The sequence below is a fragment of the Varroa destructor genome, unplaced genomic scaffold, assembly GCF_002443255.2.
Source record: "Varroa destructor unplaced genomic scaffold, Vdes_3.0 BEIS01000002.1, whole genome shotgun sequence".
Lineage (NCBI taxonomy): Eukaryota > Metazoa > Arthropoda > Arachnida > Mesostigmata > Varroidae > Varroa > Varroa destructor.
The window spans coordinates 42,240,747-42,258,213 of record NW_019211455.1 but is presented as its reverse complement, the minus strand read 5'-3'; the positions used below and the strand labels follow the sequence as shown (position 1 = coordinate 42,258,213).

The 17,467-nt window shown below is 42.2% G+C and overlaps 1 protein-coding gene across 3 annotated transcripts in view; it reads left to right on the top strand.

Annotated features, from left to right (window-relative positions):
* Positions 1 to 1,395: 1,395 nt before the first annotated feature.
* The window catches only part of LOC111244629 (uncharacterized), a 109,451-nt gene continuing 93,379 nt past the window's right edge, over positions 1,396 to 17,467 (top strand). Inside the window, exon 1 of one of the 3 annotated variants that reach the window (XM_086980781.1) lies at positions 1,396 to 2,904. In XM_086980781.1, the coding sequence (XP_086836907.1) occupies positions 2,773 to 2,904 (132 nt within the window). In that variant the 5' untranslated portion in view covers positions 1,396 to 2,772. The remainder of the gene's footprint in view (positions 2,905 to 17,467) is intronic. The other 2 variants (XM_086980778.1, XM_022791913.2) reach the window with 2 other exon arrangements.

The following is a 17,467-nucleotide window of genomic DNA, read 5'->3' as shown; positions in this document are numbered from 1 at the left end:
AGGGCATTCGATATGACCTGCCTGCTTTCTCCAAGCTAGTTGACCATGAACAGTGAAACGATCCTTAAATGAGATGCTTTTCTGAGTCTGTTTCGTCTACTAACGTACATTATTCTTCCAATAAACAATTGAGTTCACTTGCCAGAATCCAGTAGCCAACATCCAACAGTCATCACATGCCTTCAGCATACCCATAACATTAATTTTCCCATGGCTCACTTGCTCTTCACAAACAAAAACCTGCACACCCTTGCTGAATTTGCCCACTCTCTGCTGTCAACCCTAGTGACCGGCCCTAGCCGACCAACTGACCTGTGCTCTTTCTGAAGTAATGAAAACCCAGGTTGCTTTTACTAGTTTCTTCAAAACCCCCAAGTGCGTCCCCTTTGAAACGAAGCCCGCTGTTTTCCACAGTTGTCAGCTTCGACCAGTATTCTACTGCTGTAGGGATTTGATAGTGTCGGCGCTGTTGTGGCGTCTTGTGTGTCTCCCTTGTCTTTTTCTTACGTGTGCCCATCAACGGCTTTCCTGTAGCTCTTTGTGTCCACCTAGTCATTCCCGTTTCCCTGCCTTACTTATGCAGTACATTGTCCATTATCAACACCAGCCTCATAGTCGGCATTACCTCTGTAATTGGATTCGCTGCCAGCTAAGCAGCTCCAATGTATTTCTTGTGACGCCACAGATACACCTATCCTTGTTGCTGTCATGCGTCAACATCCTTTCTATTACCGCCTTTTCTTTAACACCTCGTTTTCTTCGTCGGTGGGCGCGCGAACGGGCAAATCGAAGCCGACCCAGAACGGAACTGGCAAAAGATCGAACATCTACGCTGTAACGGCTAGTTGAGCCAATGACTATCTGTTTTTTCTCTCACTTTTTCAACGTCACCAACGCTCTAATCTGTGTAAATAGTGAGTTGCTACTTTTACCTCCTTTTTAACCCCCTGTTTACTAGAACCCATCTCCACTTCGAGCAGTTCTTGCCTTCACATTGCGTTCTTCCTTCTCTTTTTCCTTCTGCCTCTGCTAGCAATTGTTCCTGATCCTGCTCAAGGAATCTTGTGTGGCTGGCGCCCATTGGACCAGCGACTCTGCTTGGTCGCCATGCCGCTACAGTCGTTCTACGGTCTTCACCGCTCTTTGGCTACCGCTACTAGCAGAGGCCGGCACCAACGCCATTTCTAGCCGTTGTAGGGGCTGCAGCAGAGCCAAGCTCCTAGGGCCAGGAACGGGCCGACGGGCCGAAGCCGTGGCTGAGGGCGAAGATCGGCCTGAAACAGCCTGAACCATCTGATGCAGCTAAAGCGGCCAGTCTGCCCTTTCCTTTTTTTGCGACCCTTTCCCATCTGCGGCAGTCCCTCGCATTCGATCGCTGCTTTTGGAAGGGATAAAGTGAAGTGGATCGGGAAGCTCGGGAGCAGTGTTGAAAAGGAGGTCGACAATCCTCCGAATCGCTGGCGAATGCCGCAAAAACACAAGACAGGCAAGTCTGACTAAGGACGTCTTGTCGTGGTCTGGCACGGATAAAGCGTCATGCGTTACTTAATGCAGCAACAAAACCAATAAATTAAACTACGTAGTTGCTATAAGTGCGTTGACGACTAGCTCGTATTGCGTAAAGAAGTAATAGTAGATGAAAGCAACAACAACGGTTTTTATTTGAAGAACGAGGAGGAAAATAACAACGAGTACGCAATAGGGGTCATCGACGTAAGACGATTAGAGTGGGAGGCCCGTTCAAGTGGCGCGCGTTGAACCTATGGCATCGTGCAACAAAGGAATGACAATAAGAACAATAACATTGAGAAATTTAGGCGTTTCGAACCAGCTGAAAGCAGTAGTAAGGAAGCGGGATCAGGGTGCGTCGCGCGTAACAGTCGCAGCAGAAACTGCAACGGGCGTCATCTGGAAGAATAACGGAATTTACGAAAAATACGCCGTGTGAATTTGACTGCGCAACGTGCCTAGGAGTGACCAGTAACGACGCTCGGACGACTACCTTATTAGCCATAGGGTAGACGTTCGAGGGGCTGCGTCTGTATGTCTGTGTAGATGACAGGATGATTGTGTGAAAAACCTGCTGTTGTTGTAGTTATGGTGACTATCTATCTTCCTGCCTCGCGCTACCCCCAAAAGGTGGATTAAGGGAAAAGTTATCGAAAATTGACTCTGGATAACGGATCGGCTCCTCACAAGTCTACAAGCAGCGTGGACAGGAGCCAGAGGCAGAAAAGACTATTGGTTTAGCACCATACCAACAGATTCGCTGCAAGTATTAACGAACGTATAAGAAGTACACCTAAAGTCGGAAACACCAGCACTACACCTTGGATCCCCAATCCTTAAATGTGCCCGATAATAACCCTTGCTTATCTGTAACAGAAAATGAGAAATAGGGTAAGCCTAACGTCTTTCGGTTTTCTCTTGATCATCCCTTTGTGCGGGAAATAGAGAAGGCTCTCTCATAAAAGAATTGCATCCGAAAACGAACGAACTGCTTCCACCAACGTTGAATCAAGTTACTTAATCTATTTGGCACGTGAATTAGACTGAGTTTACCGGTTGACGACGACCTGTGAAGGTATCCTGACCAATAACAGGGTAATTCTGCTTCTGGTGATATTGTGAAAATGCAGTAAATAGCTCATTCTTTGGGTCCATTGCATTTATAGTGTAAGCCCGTGGGTAAAGTTTATCTATCGTGATTCTTGTGTTGTGGTTCTGTATTTGTTGCGTTGGAGGTTTGGAACGCGTATAAGCGATCGCCACATGGACAAAATGCGATGCACAGTGATTCTCGCTATAGGGCTTCTTCACTACGCCGTCACGGCAAGTTGTCTACGAACGCTAGACAAAGTCCGGCTATCGACGTTGTCCTGTAAAGCCAATTGCCTCGAAAGTGTGAGTAACTAGTTTTCAACCGTATATATATAGATTTAAGTAATAATCATTCTATGGATCAGCTTCATTCTTACGCGGCCTAGATCCGCCAGTTACTATAATTAGGCGAAAGGGTATCGAGATGTGTTTACTTTGGTCGTATGAAATTAGTATGTGGCTCTATTCTTTCATAAATCATGTACGATATTTTCACAAGGTTTTTAAATGAGGAACTAGTAAGATTTCGGCAGTTGTAGCTAGCAACGCATCGGCTATTTTTGCAGAAACAATATTGCATCTGCAGTAATGAGGTCCCAGCGATGTACCTCTGCTTATCTGGTTAATATTTAGTTCTCGTTGTGTTTATTTTAATGAATTACAGTATGTAGGAGGTACGTATAGCCCGACGAACGTGTCCAGTGATCAATTTGAGGCAAAACAATAGATAGCCTTTAAAACCAATTTAACTATGTTTATATCCGACTAATTTATACAAGAATATAATTAATTGTAAGGTTTCGTTTCAAGACTTCGTACCATATTGAAACGATCAGCTAGCAGATGTTTTCTGTAGGGCGTTCAGCCATTACTACTGTTACAGAAATGTATGCAACAGATATTTCAAAGGTACTTTTGGCACCGGTAACTATTGACGATTCGTGAAAAACTTACATGCCTATGTACAGTACCAAGTTTCGTACGACGACAGGCCTCAACAAATGACCAATCAAAATGTAATGGTGGATTTAGAAAACGACTAATCTTATTTTGCATAATCCATATCATTTATTCGGAGATGTTCGGTGTACTCGAAGTTTCTCACTCGATACCGGGCGTTTTTATGATTTTTGCACAATTTATAAACTGGGTCTCTTACGTTTCTGAAAATTGGCAGAGGGAAACCTCTATGAGGTAATAGGGCATAGAACCGTTTTTTAAAATCGCTTTAGGGCCTAACATGTAATGGTGCGACTAGGCCTTTGGATATATCACACAGACGAGAGAAAGCGGGAAAGAATAAAAATTTGCCAAATGGCTGTCTAATCTGCCAACGTAGGATTGTTTTGCTTTTTGTAAAGTCAAACAATCAGACCGCGACCTTGCCTGAGGCTAAGACGCCTCAATTGGCTGAATAGACTTCCTGTGAATTCACTGGTGCTAGGTTACAGGCGGCGCCTTAGCAAACACCCAACACCTCACAGATGCTTTTAGCGTAACGAGTAGTTATGTACTTAGTAGCGGATAACCTACTAAAGGTTAAATTAGCGCGGTCCAACTGTGTGTCTTGTGGCCGTCGTGAGCGTACACGTCGGCTAGACGTCGGGTTGTCCGATTTGCTGTCATATAATCGATATGTATGGAAGCTGAAGATAATAGAGATTTCTGAGAATCATTCATATTAAATGGTGGCTTGGAAAGCATATCACCATAGGCACAGATGTCGGTACTTTCTATCTAGCAGCATTGTTATTATTATGTATGACATTATATATATACGTATATGTACAAGCAACATAATGTTGTGCGTATTGTGGATCACTAAGCTGTTAAAACTGACCATGTATCAGCAAGCAGTTAGGATGGGCTTTTTTTTTTTACCTTCACCGCGTCCAAACCAGTAGCTGTTTATGGTTCATGATCATAACACGTAGTCATCTCTACCGACCGTGTTGCGTTTACGCAGCATTCGCATGTCCCTCGTGCAGCTGCGCCCTTTGCAGTCCTATGCTGAAATGGTCTCGCGTGCTTGACGCAATGCTTCCTTGGCGACCTTTGTAGCGGCTGCGCGTCATAGCGGTCCCCCAACATCCCTACCATCGTCACGTTTCCGTCTATCATCGCATCACATGCCCACTTTCCCTTTGTAGAGGCCTTAAGATCTCGACTTATCAATTTCGTACAGTGTATACCGGCCTGCTTCCCACAGGGCACACGTCTGATCTCTGTGGTCGCCTTGGAAAGCCTTGTGGAAGCCTTCTTCTTCCGACGCTAGTTCTTCGCAGTCAATGCCTCCCTTCCGTGATTTGATTCAGCCCCCTCAACAACCTGGACTACGATCTGGTGGACGACCTAGTTCCCGACTGACTTGTTTGTTGCGGCAATCTGGCCTGCTCTTTTATGTTCCCGTCCCGGTCCTCGGGCAACTGGACAGCCTCTAAATCTCGTAGTTCAACCGCTCTTTGGCTTACAGTTCTAATTACATGTTTGGTCGGGCTTGGATTTCATAGCTACCATCAACTCGTGAAGGACTACGTCATCGGTCGAAAACTAACAATATATCAGTACGCGGCTATAGCTTTTATATTCTAACTGCGTACTAATTAGCAGTTATAGATTGCTTACTATAACAAAAAAAATATATATATACATATATATATACGAACACTTCTATTTAGATATAGACTACCCGTCGCTTATCCCACTGTTAACGTAAATCAACAAATCAAACGTTTTAATAAGTCGGCAGATATTCTATTATGATTTTTTTACACGAAGATTGATAATTACTACGTACAGAAAGGACACAGTAGTGTAGGAGGGCCACTTCTTCAAAGTAGGCTGAAAAAAACGTGTGCAACATCCGAGTAAGATATATTCAAATCTATATTTACGTGATGCCCTCAATGAATAATGATGTCGAACATCCTTGGACAGGGCACCTCGGTTTATCACTGAGATTGAATCTATTTTGTCATAGCAAACAAAGTTTTAAGAAAAACAGCTTTTATAGTACCTTCTTTTTCTGTCAATTTTAACGGGTGCTTGACCCTGTTCAAACTCAAATGCCATTCGTGTAAAATCACCAGCTTAGCGCGATGTTTCGCTTATTAAAGTCCTGTGCATCAATTTTACCTATTTTACGCAATCACAACTTTGTACACAATGAGGTCTTTAAACAAAACCGTTTCGTATTGAGTCGCCGGGTGTCAGTCTGCTGCAATCGGAAGCTGGCTCAATCATACGTCCGTACAGATGGTCAGAAACCCAAAGGCGAAAGAGGCCATGTACACTGAGGCGTTCCAATGAGGCGAATGAGCTTAATGTAGCTGAATGAAATTAAAATAATGTGAACTTTCTAGATGTTAGAAGAAGGCAAATTCTTCAATTCATTCCAACTTCGACTAGCTCACGCAGGCGTTAGCTACCGCTCCTGAAGGTCAGCTAGGCACGGCCTAGGCGACAACGCCACGAGGGACACAGCACAGAACCCTAGACCCAGTCAAACTACACGGAAAACTATTTGAAAACTGCGACAATTAGCGTGTTAATTAGTTGGCTAGGTAATGAAGTTACTAAATTATAATAAAGGCTATCATAAGTATCGGACCACTAAGCGCGTGTGTGAAAAATCAGGCGAACAGATTGGTCGGCAGCTGACATACGAAAGCGCATAGAAGGCCGTGCCTCGTCTAAAACGACACATAGATCTGCGTCAAAAGATTGGTCCTATGATGAGTTAGTGAGTCAGTCAGTCAGTCAGTCAGTCAACATGTTTTCGAAATAGAGGCTTAAGAAAGCGATTTTTATTTATGAATGCTTCTTCTGTTTAGGAATCTAACATATATGTAGCAAGGTAGGGGTATCTCGCGGTCTGTCCAGTCTTCAGCGTAGTGTTCAGTACTTGTCATTAACATGTAAAATGGCACAAACGACACATTCTAGTAGCGCGATATGGTAGACATAATAGTCAATGGCCAAACATCAGTTTAAACAACGCATAAGTGTACAGGGTTCACGCATATGCATACAGCCATTATCAAATATATCGTCTTTCATGTTGCATCCTCCTAAACAGACGCAGAAGCTTCAATTAAAGTGTATAACCCCGAAACGTTTCGTACCTACCCTGTGCGCACGACGATGATGTCAGTGAATGCCGAACTCTCTTATAGAAAATGATATAAAATCATAATCTTCCTACAGCTGCTTGAACGTGACGGCGTCAGGCTCAAACGGGTCCGTAAAGTAAATCGAGAAAAGAAGAATACTGGTTATCACACATGCTCAGTAACGGGACCAGTACGTGTATGGGTGTTGGCTATATATGTCCAGATCGTGTGCAAAGAGGCTTTTTTTTTTCATGATTTGAGGTGTGGTCACAAGCTCCGTTTCTCGCCGAAGATAAATGCAGTATAATGTCTACGTCGTCTATCTTGTTTTTGGGCGATGGTCCTGTACTCTAAAATGTGCCCATATAGGTGAGAGAGGATATTTTGAGGTTACGTTGCTGATGGGGGCAGACTTCATGGCTGCGAAACCAAGTATTCCTGCAACATTCAATTCACGCGTAATTAGTGAGCAAGTTGACCTTTTGAGCATGTCGTGCCTTCTGAGGCCAAGCATCCAAGCGCAGCTTTTTAGACCAACTTGTGACCTAACGCCCTCCTCTAGGCCAAAATAATTACCCGGAACACTACTCCAGATCCCAACGGAATACGGTGTTCATTGGTTAGTGTTTACTTATTACGGTTGGTCGCAGAACATCAGCCACGTTTATGTAACTTCGGTGAGATCCTAATGGATGACAGCATATCCGAAATCAGCTTGCCGATTATTCGAATTACCGCCTATTCTGAATCGCATGACGTGGAACCCTTCCGACGTAAACTGTGTGACTACTCTGATTACGTGGTCAGTCAGAATCTCCCGTTTGACCGACAAATCATTACTGTCCCGGACATGACGTGGAATCGCTATTAACACGAAACTTAATTCATTCGTGTATTTAATTTAGCTTTGTCTTCTTTCATTGCGACTAGTTGCCACGAAAGAAAGAAAATGAGGAAGAGGAGCAACAGAGTGAGGGAGAAAATAGATATATATATATATATATAAGGCAAGGATGTATGGTCTAGTTAACAGAACGCACAGTCCTACGACGACGGAATAATTTCGCTTTTTATGCGCGCCAAATAAAACAGTATTTTTTTTTTTTTATCTACTGCGCTCTGTAGATGCGTAGTTTTACATTTTTTTCGTGGCATGGCACCGTCTTACTACTTCATTTTTTTCGTATACAAATCTTTTTCGATGATTCGAGGTACATTTGCAATAAAGCGTTTACATGGAAGAATCCTACTGATCTACTTGAGCGTACCGCGACTCTCAACATGGTGGTGACGGCGACAGAAACCGATGTAGCCGTCGAAGACGTCAGGCTTAGAGTGTTTTTGTGGCCAATGCGGGCGAACTCCGAAACCCAGCGAGGTGTTCCAGAGGTATTAGTGGTACGCAAGCTCGGATATAAGGTGCCACCAAAACTGCTGACATACTGAGATACTAGAACTAACGACAGCGACTCTTTGTGGGAAGTTTATAGAGAAATGGGCCTTAACTATACCTAGGAGTCGCGTTGAGGATAAGTCAAAAGGCTTATTACTATCAGTTTAGTTAAATCATTATATAAAAACTTGTTTATTAGCTTTCCATGTTATGCCTGTAGTCAACAGATATCTACTGTTGCTTAATACTGACAGCAATATGTATTTATGGGGGAAACACCTGTTAAACAAATTAATTATGTAGATTCAATTATTTACTAAAAATAGCTTTAGAATATTCTCAGCGCCAGGATTTGACCTTGGCGTTGTAACGCCTTCCTGTAGCAAAGCTACTTTTTTTTTAATTTACATTGATAGATTTATCTCAACTTTGAGCAAATAAGATGTCTCTAAAAACATAAACTAAAAAAAAAAAATGCACACGTTTCTCACCACTTAAAAACGCATTTTGTCTGGCTAAAGCTTAGAACACGACGCTCAGCTATTGTTAGACATTTTACAAACCTTATGGGGTTTGCTTCTGTTCGTTGCACTGACGAATGGCGATCCGTAAGCATAATCAATTCGCATTATATGGGTGGTATTGGATGCGCATCCAGTGTAAGTAAGAACATGTGGTAATCATTTGGTAGATGCAGCAACCCGTCCTGTCGTGGCATCGACAGAGTTATTTAGCTTTCTACACGTATCAGGTTTATGGCTAGCGAACCTGAGACGGTTCCGCAAAACTGCGAATTGTTGGATACCTACATGAACTTCTCGTACTCACGTCCTTCAAGCGATCCTGCACATAGACACCCACCTCCTGAAAAGTTCGTTCATTTCTACTAACCGATCGACCAAAGACTCTCATCTGCATTGAGCCTGCTTCGATATTTTGCTGGAACGGTGACAGCTTAGCCGAAATCCTGCGCCAGACACCACTTGTCCATCTTTGACCCACGACAACTTTCAAGTACCGTGTTTAACTTACCTAATAGGAGGAAGATATCAGTTGGCAAGATTTTCTTTCGAATTTTCGCCCTATTTCAACGAGGAAGTTGGGTGTGCCAAAATCTGCATCTGAGACTTCCCAGATACGCTCCTTATTCACCCGTGGACGTTAGCCATCACTCTAGATTTTACCTCATGCCGCAGGGAAATATTGAATCATTACAAGACGTACGAGTTCGTCCTCGTTCACACACACTAATGTCATTCTATAATAGCATGATCGTCTCGACTTAATAGCTTCATGAATTATTTCAATCCCAAGACAAGCGTTTTTAATTGTTTCGATGTTAAATGAGTACGCAAAAAAAGGAGACGAGACACACAGCGTCGTTTAACTGATTCTGGTACGACACAAGCTACAGGGCGGCTTTGTGCCTCGTGAACGAAATCGTTCAAAAAGGCTTCCTATAACTGTTCTATTCACTTCGAGACCCTATTCCCTTACGAACCTTACCAGAAACGCCCTTAGAAACTTCTCTCGTCTGCAGCTTTCTGCGCTGATCTGCCAAACAACATTATAATAAGGTAACTATGAACGTAAGTCGATGAGGATATTAAAACGCTGTGTTCACGTCACTATTGTAACTTCCACTAGTGGCGACGCTTCCAGTCGAGTTCGTGATATCGTTGTTGCATGCATCACGAATATACAATGATTCGTACGAAACAATCTGGTCTTTCGACAGCGTTAGATCAACTGATAAATGGACGAAAATTTTGGCTGGAAACCCTTATGAACGAGTCTAGTTGAGCTTACTCTGAATGGAGTTTCGCGCCTCGAAGTTCGAAAGGTTCGGGGAACAATTAAGCCTAATGTATTCTTCGGGCACGTGTTTTGATTTATATTTACTATTAAATATATATGGATTTTTGATGATGTATTACAACTGATGTCCCCTTTACTGTACGTTTCCAATCTTGGTCCTCATCCACCTCCAGCACTAGTACTTCAGCCATTCTAAGTACACAATCCCGCGTTGCGTATTGCATTCTGTTCGCTGAACGAGCCCGAGTCAACGGAAGCGTGTGATTCGCCTATTTCATCAGTCTTTTAGGTGACGTTCTGTATATAGTACCCACAGAACTACAAGACGTATAGAACCGGTTTTATGAGCAGCTGGCGCAAGACCGTGCGTTAAGGCAAGTAGCGGCGATAGACGTTAACTGAGCTAACCGACGAGCTTGAAAGGGATTGGTGGAAGGCACAAATGTCAGCTTTCTGCTAACCCATATATAGAAGAGCAGCTCCAGGGCTTCCAGCCTGTAATGTTGCAGAAATCTGGCTCGTCTTAAGATTGAGCTAAAATAAAAAAAAAATGACTCTTCTTCTGGCCCATATACTGCAGGTTTATAAAGATCCGCTGTAGATATATATATATAGTATAAAGGTCCGATGTTCGTTGTGTAGGATTTTTGGAGATATGACTACAATGAATTAGATGGTATTCAATAGTGGCAAAAGACGCCATGCTGTAGCACGAACGCACATTCTTCTGTGGGTTTATTTCGAGTAACGTAGACAATGAAGTTAATGTTATATAGGAGATCTGTCCTTTTTGTCGTATTCGGATGCTTTTGATACAATGTTACATTGTGTATGTGCATACATACAATATAATATTGTAACAAGGTGAGCACATGTGCACCCGTTATTCTTTAAAAATGCAAGTTACCACACTCAGTCTCGGTGACGAGAGCCAAATTTATAAAAATTGTTCGCTGCTATGGGTGCAACAATTTCTTGTATACCTCTATTTTAAAGTAATATCCAAGAGTAGCTTATCTCCTTCATGTTCGTATTTGAAACTGGGTTCACTATATTTAAACTCGTCAAGTAGCCTCAGATTAAGGTTAATCTGTCGATGTCTTTTGCCACAAGGGAGCTGTTTGGCTTAGCAGTACCGCCACAAAGTTACGTCTGCCATATTGAGCTTTCTTCCATTTTGGTACGTTTGCGGTAATTTACATTTGCTGCTCGATTTGCTCTCTAGGGGTAGTTTGCAGGGTTGCAGTTATAAGCTACAAATATAAACATCTATGTTCCTTGTTTGTATTTGGTTGTAAATATTCATTCGCTGAGATTCAATTGAATAACACCATGAAATCAGAAGAATAACAGGACCAACTGCCGCTGGCAATGCAGAGTTGTCGGATTTGTATCATGGGTAAAGGCGCCAGAAAATAGGACTCGCTGCGCCGACAAAACTAGAATTTGTTTATAAACATGAATATGGTATATAGAATTATGCATATATTAGTCGAATTAAATAAAGAAACAATTTTTAGAGATGCATAAGGGTGTCACCAAGTGTTTAGCATGTATTGATCATTACTACGTATCCGACCGCACCTACCTTTTTCAAATGTTCCACATACTAAAAAAAATCATATGAAAAATAAATATGGCCTAAAAAAACAGGTTAATATACCCTGCATAATCGTAGTATACAGAAATTTATTATCTCTATCATTATACATATTATCATACCCAATCGCTATATGTTTCCCTATAGATTTTTTACCGAGGACCATCTATGAGGTAAGATAGTCCACCAATGCAGTCACTCCCTCCATAATCATCCATAATATAATATGATGTGAAGTACATCATACCCCAACGTGCTGCCCAATATATATATGGAACAGAACATGGTTGCGTGAGCTGCCTCTACATCTGGCTGGCTGAATGACTTCTACCGCACAGCGCTGTCGATCTATCTATTTGGCCATTTATTTCTGCCCAGAGTTTCAGCCCCTATCGGCCTATTTGTTGATCTGTCGATTGGACTGTTCCTTTCAGCTAGTATCTCCGTTTCGTAACGTTTTGAACATAGATAGATAGATAGATACAAATTATTATTTGTATCTATCTATGTATCAACTGCTGTTGCTATTGCTATACGTATTGCTGCTAACGTATAAGTTATATAGCTGGTTGACTATACCTAGACCTTCGACACAGGCTGCTACGTCATTTCCCCTAGTGGTCTATCGGTAGCAGGATCGAGCTCATTCGTTTTCGCCTGCGCTTTCTCATGCTGTTTCCCTCCCTTGCTCAGATTATTAGGAAGCTTTTCTCTCAGGAGCTGCGTTCTATCCATTCGGCATGCGGCGTGCAGCAGGTCGTCTGTTTCTTCCTTTCGCATGACCTTCTAAAGAAACTGTTCACATTGTAGACTCTGCTGCACCTTTGAGGTTAAGGGTTCCCGTGTGTCTGGTAAGCACACATTTAGATCTGTTGAATCTCACTTTGTCCGTCTGTTCGCTCCTAGGACAACTTATTTCCATTCGCGTTTCTCGTTCCGTTTTGTAAAAAAGAAAGAAGTGAACGCGAAAGAAAGCGCTTTACGTAATATTTAATGTACACATGTAATACTATTTTATTGCTCTATGGATGATGATGAAACGCGTATCAGTCTTTCGCAGAGTTGAAGATTAGGGCGTGGAGAAGATGCACAAATACGGGCATGGCTGTGCGATCTCACAAAATCGGTAACGATTTCGATAAAATAATGTAAACAAAATGAAAAAACCTAGTATGTTACCTTTAAGCCGCCAAACTGTATCATGGCTTAGCTACAAATGATAATATGAGGAAAAACATGACGGAAGTTGTTATTACGTTTTGTGTTTTTTTTTTTTCGCAGAAAGCATTACTAGATACACTAGATGTATTCGTGCCCATTTATTTATTCATGTACAGTTCATTCCGATCTTGTTTTCGACCCGTTGGCGGATCAACGTGGAAACAGCGCGTGAGTTGATGATATTTCCCTACAAATCGTTTTGGCCTTTGTTTAAAGATAAATATGATTGGCAGGCGCAAAATTATCCTTTTAAGGACAAAGCCAGAAGGAAACGATGTGGTTTAAATGACTAGAATACAACGCTTCCTTTAGTGCGTGCCATGTTAACAATAAACAGGCAACCATCGCTGGTTTAAATTTCAGCTCTACTATCTAATGATTTTCGTGTCATATGTTTACCATGCCGTTTCATTAATCTATCTATCGAAGACTCTGGGCCTAACCTAAACATTTTAGTAAGGGCAAGTCCTTGGTACTATACGGGAAAGGTGATTCATAAAATTTATTTACAAAATAAAACAACCGGAGACGGTTAGAAATTACACAGACCTATGTAAACTTGTCATGGATGGAAAGAATCGCTATAAAAAAAGAACCAATAATAAAACATATACAATGGGAGTAAATGGGAACAATTACTACAAATAAATGGGACGAAAGACGCAAGCATCGCCGATGAAACAAACACATGCTTCCTATCCATTTTATTATTGTATATAGCAATTGAGCATCAATTCCTCCGCAACTAATAGCTTTATATATATATATATATATATATAATATCGCGCTTATAATATCGAGAGAGCACCTGAAGAACCCTTTGGTAGACTATAAAGGATAACGATCTTTACGCCGTTGCACCGATTGTTGGTATGTCCCATATACAAGAATTCTGTGTTTTCTCTCCTCATATTGATTATAAAATATGCCCGGGGTGTATGCTTCATAGTCCCATCTTCCACTATATGAATAGTCTCACGTTCACACCCGCACATAGATTTCAGCCCACATACGCAAAATGTGGGTATCGCACGTGTCGTAATGTATGCAGATTCCCCAGTGGTCTTGGTTACCTTTGATCCTTAACCAAAGCTGTTTCGAAGACGTCTCAAGTTATACACGGTAGACATGAAAATAGCCGGGCCGTGCTGATTAGACTGGTACCAAAACTAAAGATGATGAGATCTTAAACATTTATCTACATCGAATAGCACTAAAGCCTAGACAAGCCGCTGCGTAGGCGACGAAAAAATACGATCGTGTTGAATTATTTCTATTAAACTCGATACGTGCAGAGCGAACACAGGGCAGGAGGCACAGCAAGCTCTGTAGAAAGTACATAGCGCGTTTGGCTTCAGAAGATGTTATTAGATGCTGGAAACGGGCACCGATCATACGGTTGACAGACCGATGTTCACCCTAGACATTCTGGGCTACAGACACTTCCAGCGAGGAGGCTCGGAGCCCTGTTAGTAGTTGAGTGCAAAATGACGCCACACTGTCAAAATGCCGATCGGTCTTTACAGACGCTTGGGGCTAGAGGTACCTAAGAACTGTGTTTAATTGGAATAATTGATTAGCCTGAATTAGAAGAAAATGAATTGAAGCTGAGCGATCCGAACAGGCATTGCCGTATTCTATGATGCACGGTGATCCCTTACATGTATACAACTTCCGTACGTACATTTATCTATACAAACATAGGCAAAATGTAAGGAATTCACACTGAGTTCGTACGTATATACCCAAATCTGTAATATATTATAATTTATTTGGCAATAAAGACATTTCAGTTAGATCATGTTGTACCGAAATAGATATGACAAAGCATCGTACGGCTTACAGTTTACATTGCGTGCTGCTCTGTCGATATATATATTACCGATCCCCTGATTCGAGCGTCTTATCCTTAATTATATCACATTCAAAGGTAATACGTTTTACTTGGTTGCGAGCTACATAAGTGTTCTGTTGGACAAATGATGAGAAACGATACCGTACATCTTTGTTACTGGACACGTCAACGTCCATCAAGTAGCCTTGAGATGAGTGTAAAGCCAACCCTAGGCCCTTTATTCTTATAAACCGTATTAAGCCCTTCTTTTCGGTGTGTCGAAATTCGGCTACGTATTGAAAAATGTCATTGGACATATCATAGGACGAAGGCAGACTGACTGGGTTTCGCTTGCATGTTAAGTTTGCTTAGTATAGATGTTAATTAACAGCCCGGGTATAGTGATTGAAAATGCTCTTGCAAAAAGCCTCTATTTTAAGCGTCTATCTGTTCGTGTCCCCAGCCTACGTACGTGTGATGCGAAATATATTAGACCAGAGTAAATTAGGGCTTACGGATGCAACGAGCACAGAGTGAGTGACAGCATTTAGAAGGAACATCACTGAACACGAGGCTTTCTGCCTGTATATTTCTCCCTGTAATTCTGATAGCAAGGTGATTCGCAGACCTCCCATTGACATGGTAAAGAGGCGTGTCGCGGCGTACAGTGCAGCTGTCCAAGTGATTAAACTTAAGCCACCCTTAGTTACCCTTACAAAGCAACGTTTGGTGATTAGGCTAAAAACGCCAAAAGAAGTTGTTTGATGACGCGGCGAAGTGCTCGTACCTAGATAATGTAATTGTACCGTTCAATTACATTTTAGGCATAGTGTGTGAAAGTATAACGCGATAAACACATAGATTTCGTAAAGAATTACTGGCAGGAGAACGCTTCGATAGATCTAAATAGTTCATCCTGACTTTTTAGTCAGGACGCTGTCTAGATCCTTCTTCTAAACTTCGTCGGTTCACAGTAATAGCACATTTGATTGCTTTTAATGTACATCTACATTGGCTGGTACGATACTGTACTAGTCACGGCGCATTACAGGGTTGTTGTGCTAGTCAATGCACAGATTAGCTGTGAAAGGCGTATGATTCGTTTCCGCGCGACGTTTAGCGTGTCCGTAACGTCCATCAGCTACTATTATATATACCATTGGACACACCTGGACGTCTTTTCGGTTCTTCAAGTATACTGCAATCAGAAAAGATTATGAAAACGAATCCGTGGATATGCAGTCATTGCTCGGGAAGTACACCTTCTCTACGGAATGTGCAGGTTTAAGGATCAGCTGCATTCGGCGCACAACCATCGGTACGTCAGCAGGAATTGTATGACTATCTCGCCTCCACTCTGAGCTGCCCGGTAATCGGAAAGAGAAGGATCGATCAAATTGGACCCTGGGTTCTGGTGGGAAAGCTTAGTTTCTAGGGTGTATTCAGGAAAGATCCAGATAATGGCCCATGGAAGTTCACGCAGAAGTATCCGTACAGAAAGAAAGAGGGAAAGAACCCTCTGGACGGTTTTTTGCCGATGGAGCTTTCTCCAGCCGTTTGCGTTTACAGCGATGGCGAGGCAAGATATTGTGGTAGTGCAGCAAAGCACGTTTTCTCGGATGAGACAAATCTAGGTGGGACGAAAGTATGCTTGAGCTATATTTACCGCTATATTAACGCTGGGCAAAACGGGGAAAATATTGAGTTTCGTTTAAAAATTTGAAATTGGGGCGTTACTTCGCCGGCGATAAGAACTTTTAGTGAAACAACGAAGGAATTGAGACTAATGACATCTTCGGCTTCGTCATTATGCACGTCACGCGAGCAGGTGCTTATCTAATTTGGTGTTACTTACGTTATTGCTTAGGAATTGGTGCTATTTACAGATATCATATATGCCTAAAGTACACGTTGAGATTTGGAGTTTTTTTGTTTTAATTAGCTTTGATGACCCTATATGAATGCTGGCCACAAACAGCTCAGTCACCGGTACTTCGCACGGCAGCTTTGAAGACGCGATCGTAATGTGAACTGCCTTCTCTAATGAGGGTCATGTCTATTGCTGGCATTGCGTATATCTTTCGTGCAGCTGATAGGTATCTAGAAATGCAATGGAAACAATGCTGAAGTTCAATAACAATTACTTCACGCCGTGAATCACGCGTGTTAGTTACTTATGCACAAACGTGACGATAACGTATGGCAAGTTCAAGAAGATGAAAATTGGAAAGAGAACTGAGATAAAGGACGAATATACTGCTGCGAACGATGCATTTTGAGGAAGATTATTTTTTGTTTTCCCGCGGAACGATGCTCATTCCTTGCACCGGAGTTCGCCTCAAGAAACGCACACGGCACAGCCATCTTGGCCCTCCATTACGTCAATGTCGCATTTAGTTAATCGACGCTTGCTTATCTTAGTTTTTGACTTTCAACCCAGTTTCGACCATATTCAGCCTTTTCTTCCGCAACCTTCACAGTCCAGCCTTCGATGGGGTTCACCGATGCACTCTGAGACAAGAAATAAAGCATGCATAATCGTATATATCACTAACCATTTCTGTTAAGAACGCGGTAGTTTTTGTTCCTTTGTACGACTACATAATTTGAAGTGTTTTACCTTTGTCTTTGCTCCCACTTACTCTCTCTTCGTGGATTGCTTTTCTCGAGGCAGCCTTACCAGATGCAGGTCCCTAGAAAAACTTCTTCTTCTTGACGCCATCTGATGCCTCTAGGTACAAAGCTTTTGGATAATTTCTTTTTTTCGTGAGTACGGTACTACGATACGCGCAATATGACAGCAGGGGCATAAGGTGGGCAGTTCCACAATGTGGTCGGGCAATACGATCGACCGAGATCCGAACAGAGTTTCGCATTATTATCTTCAT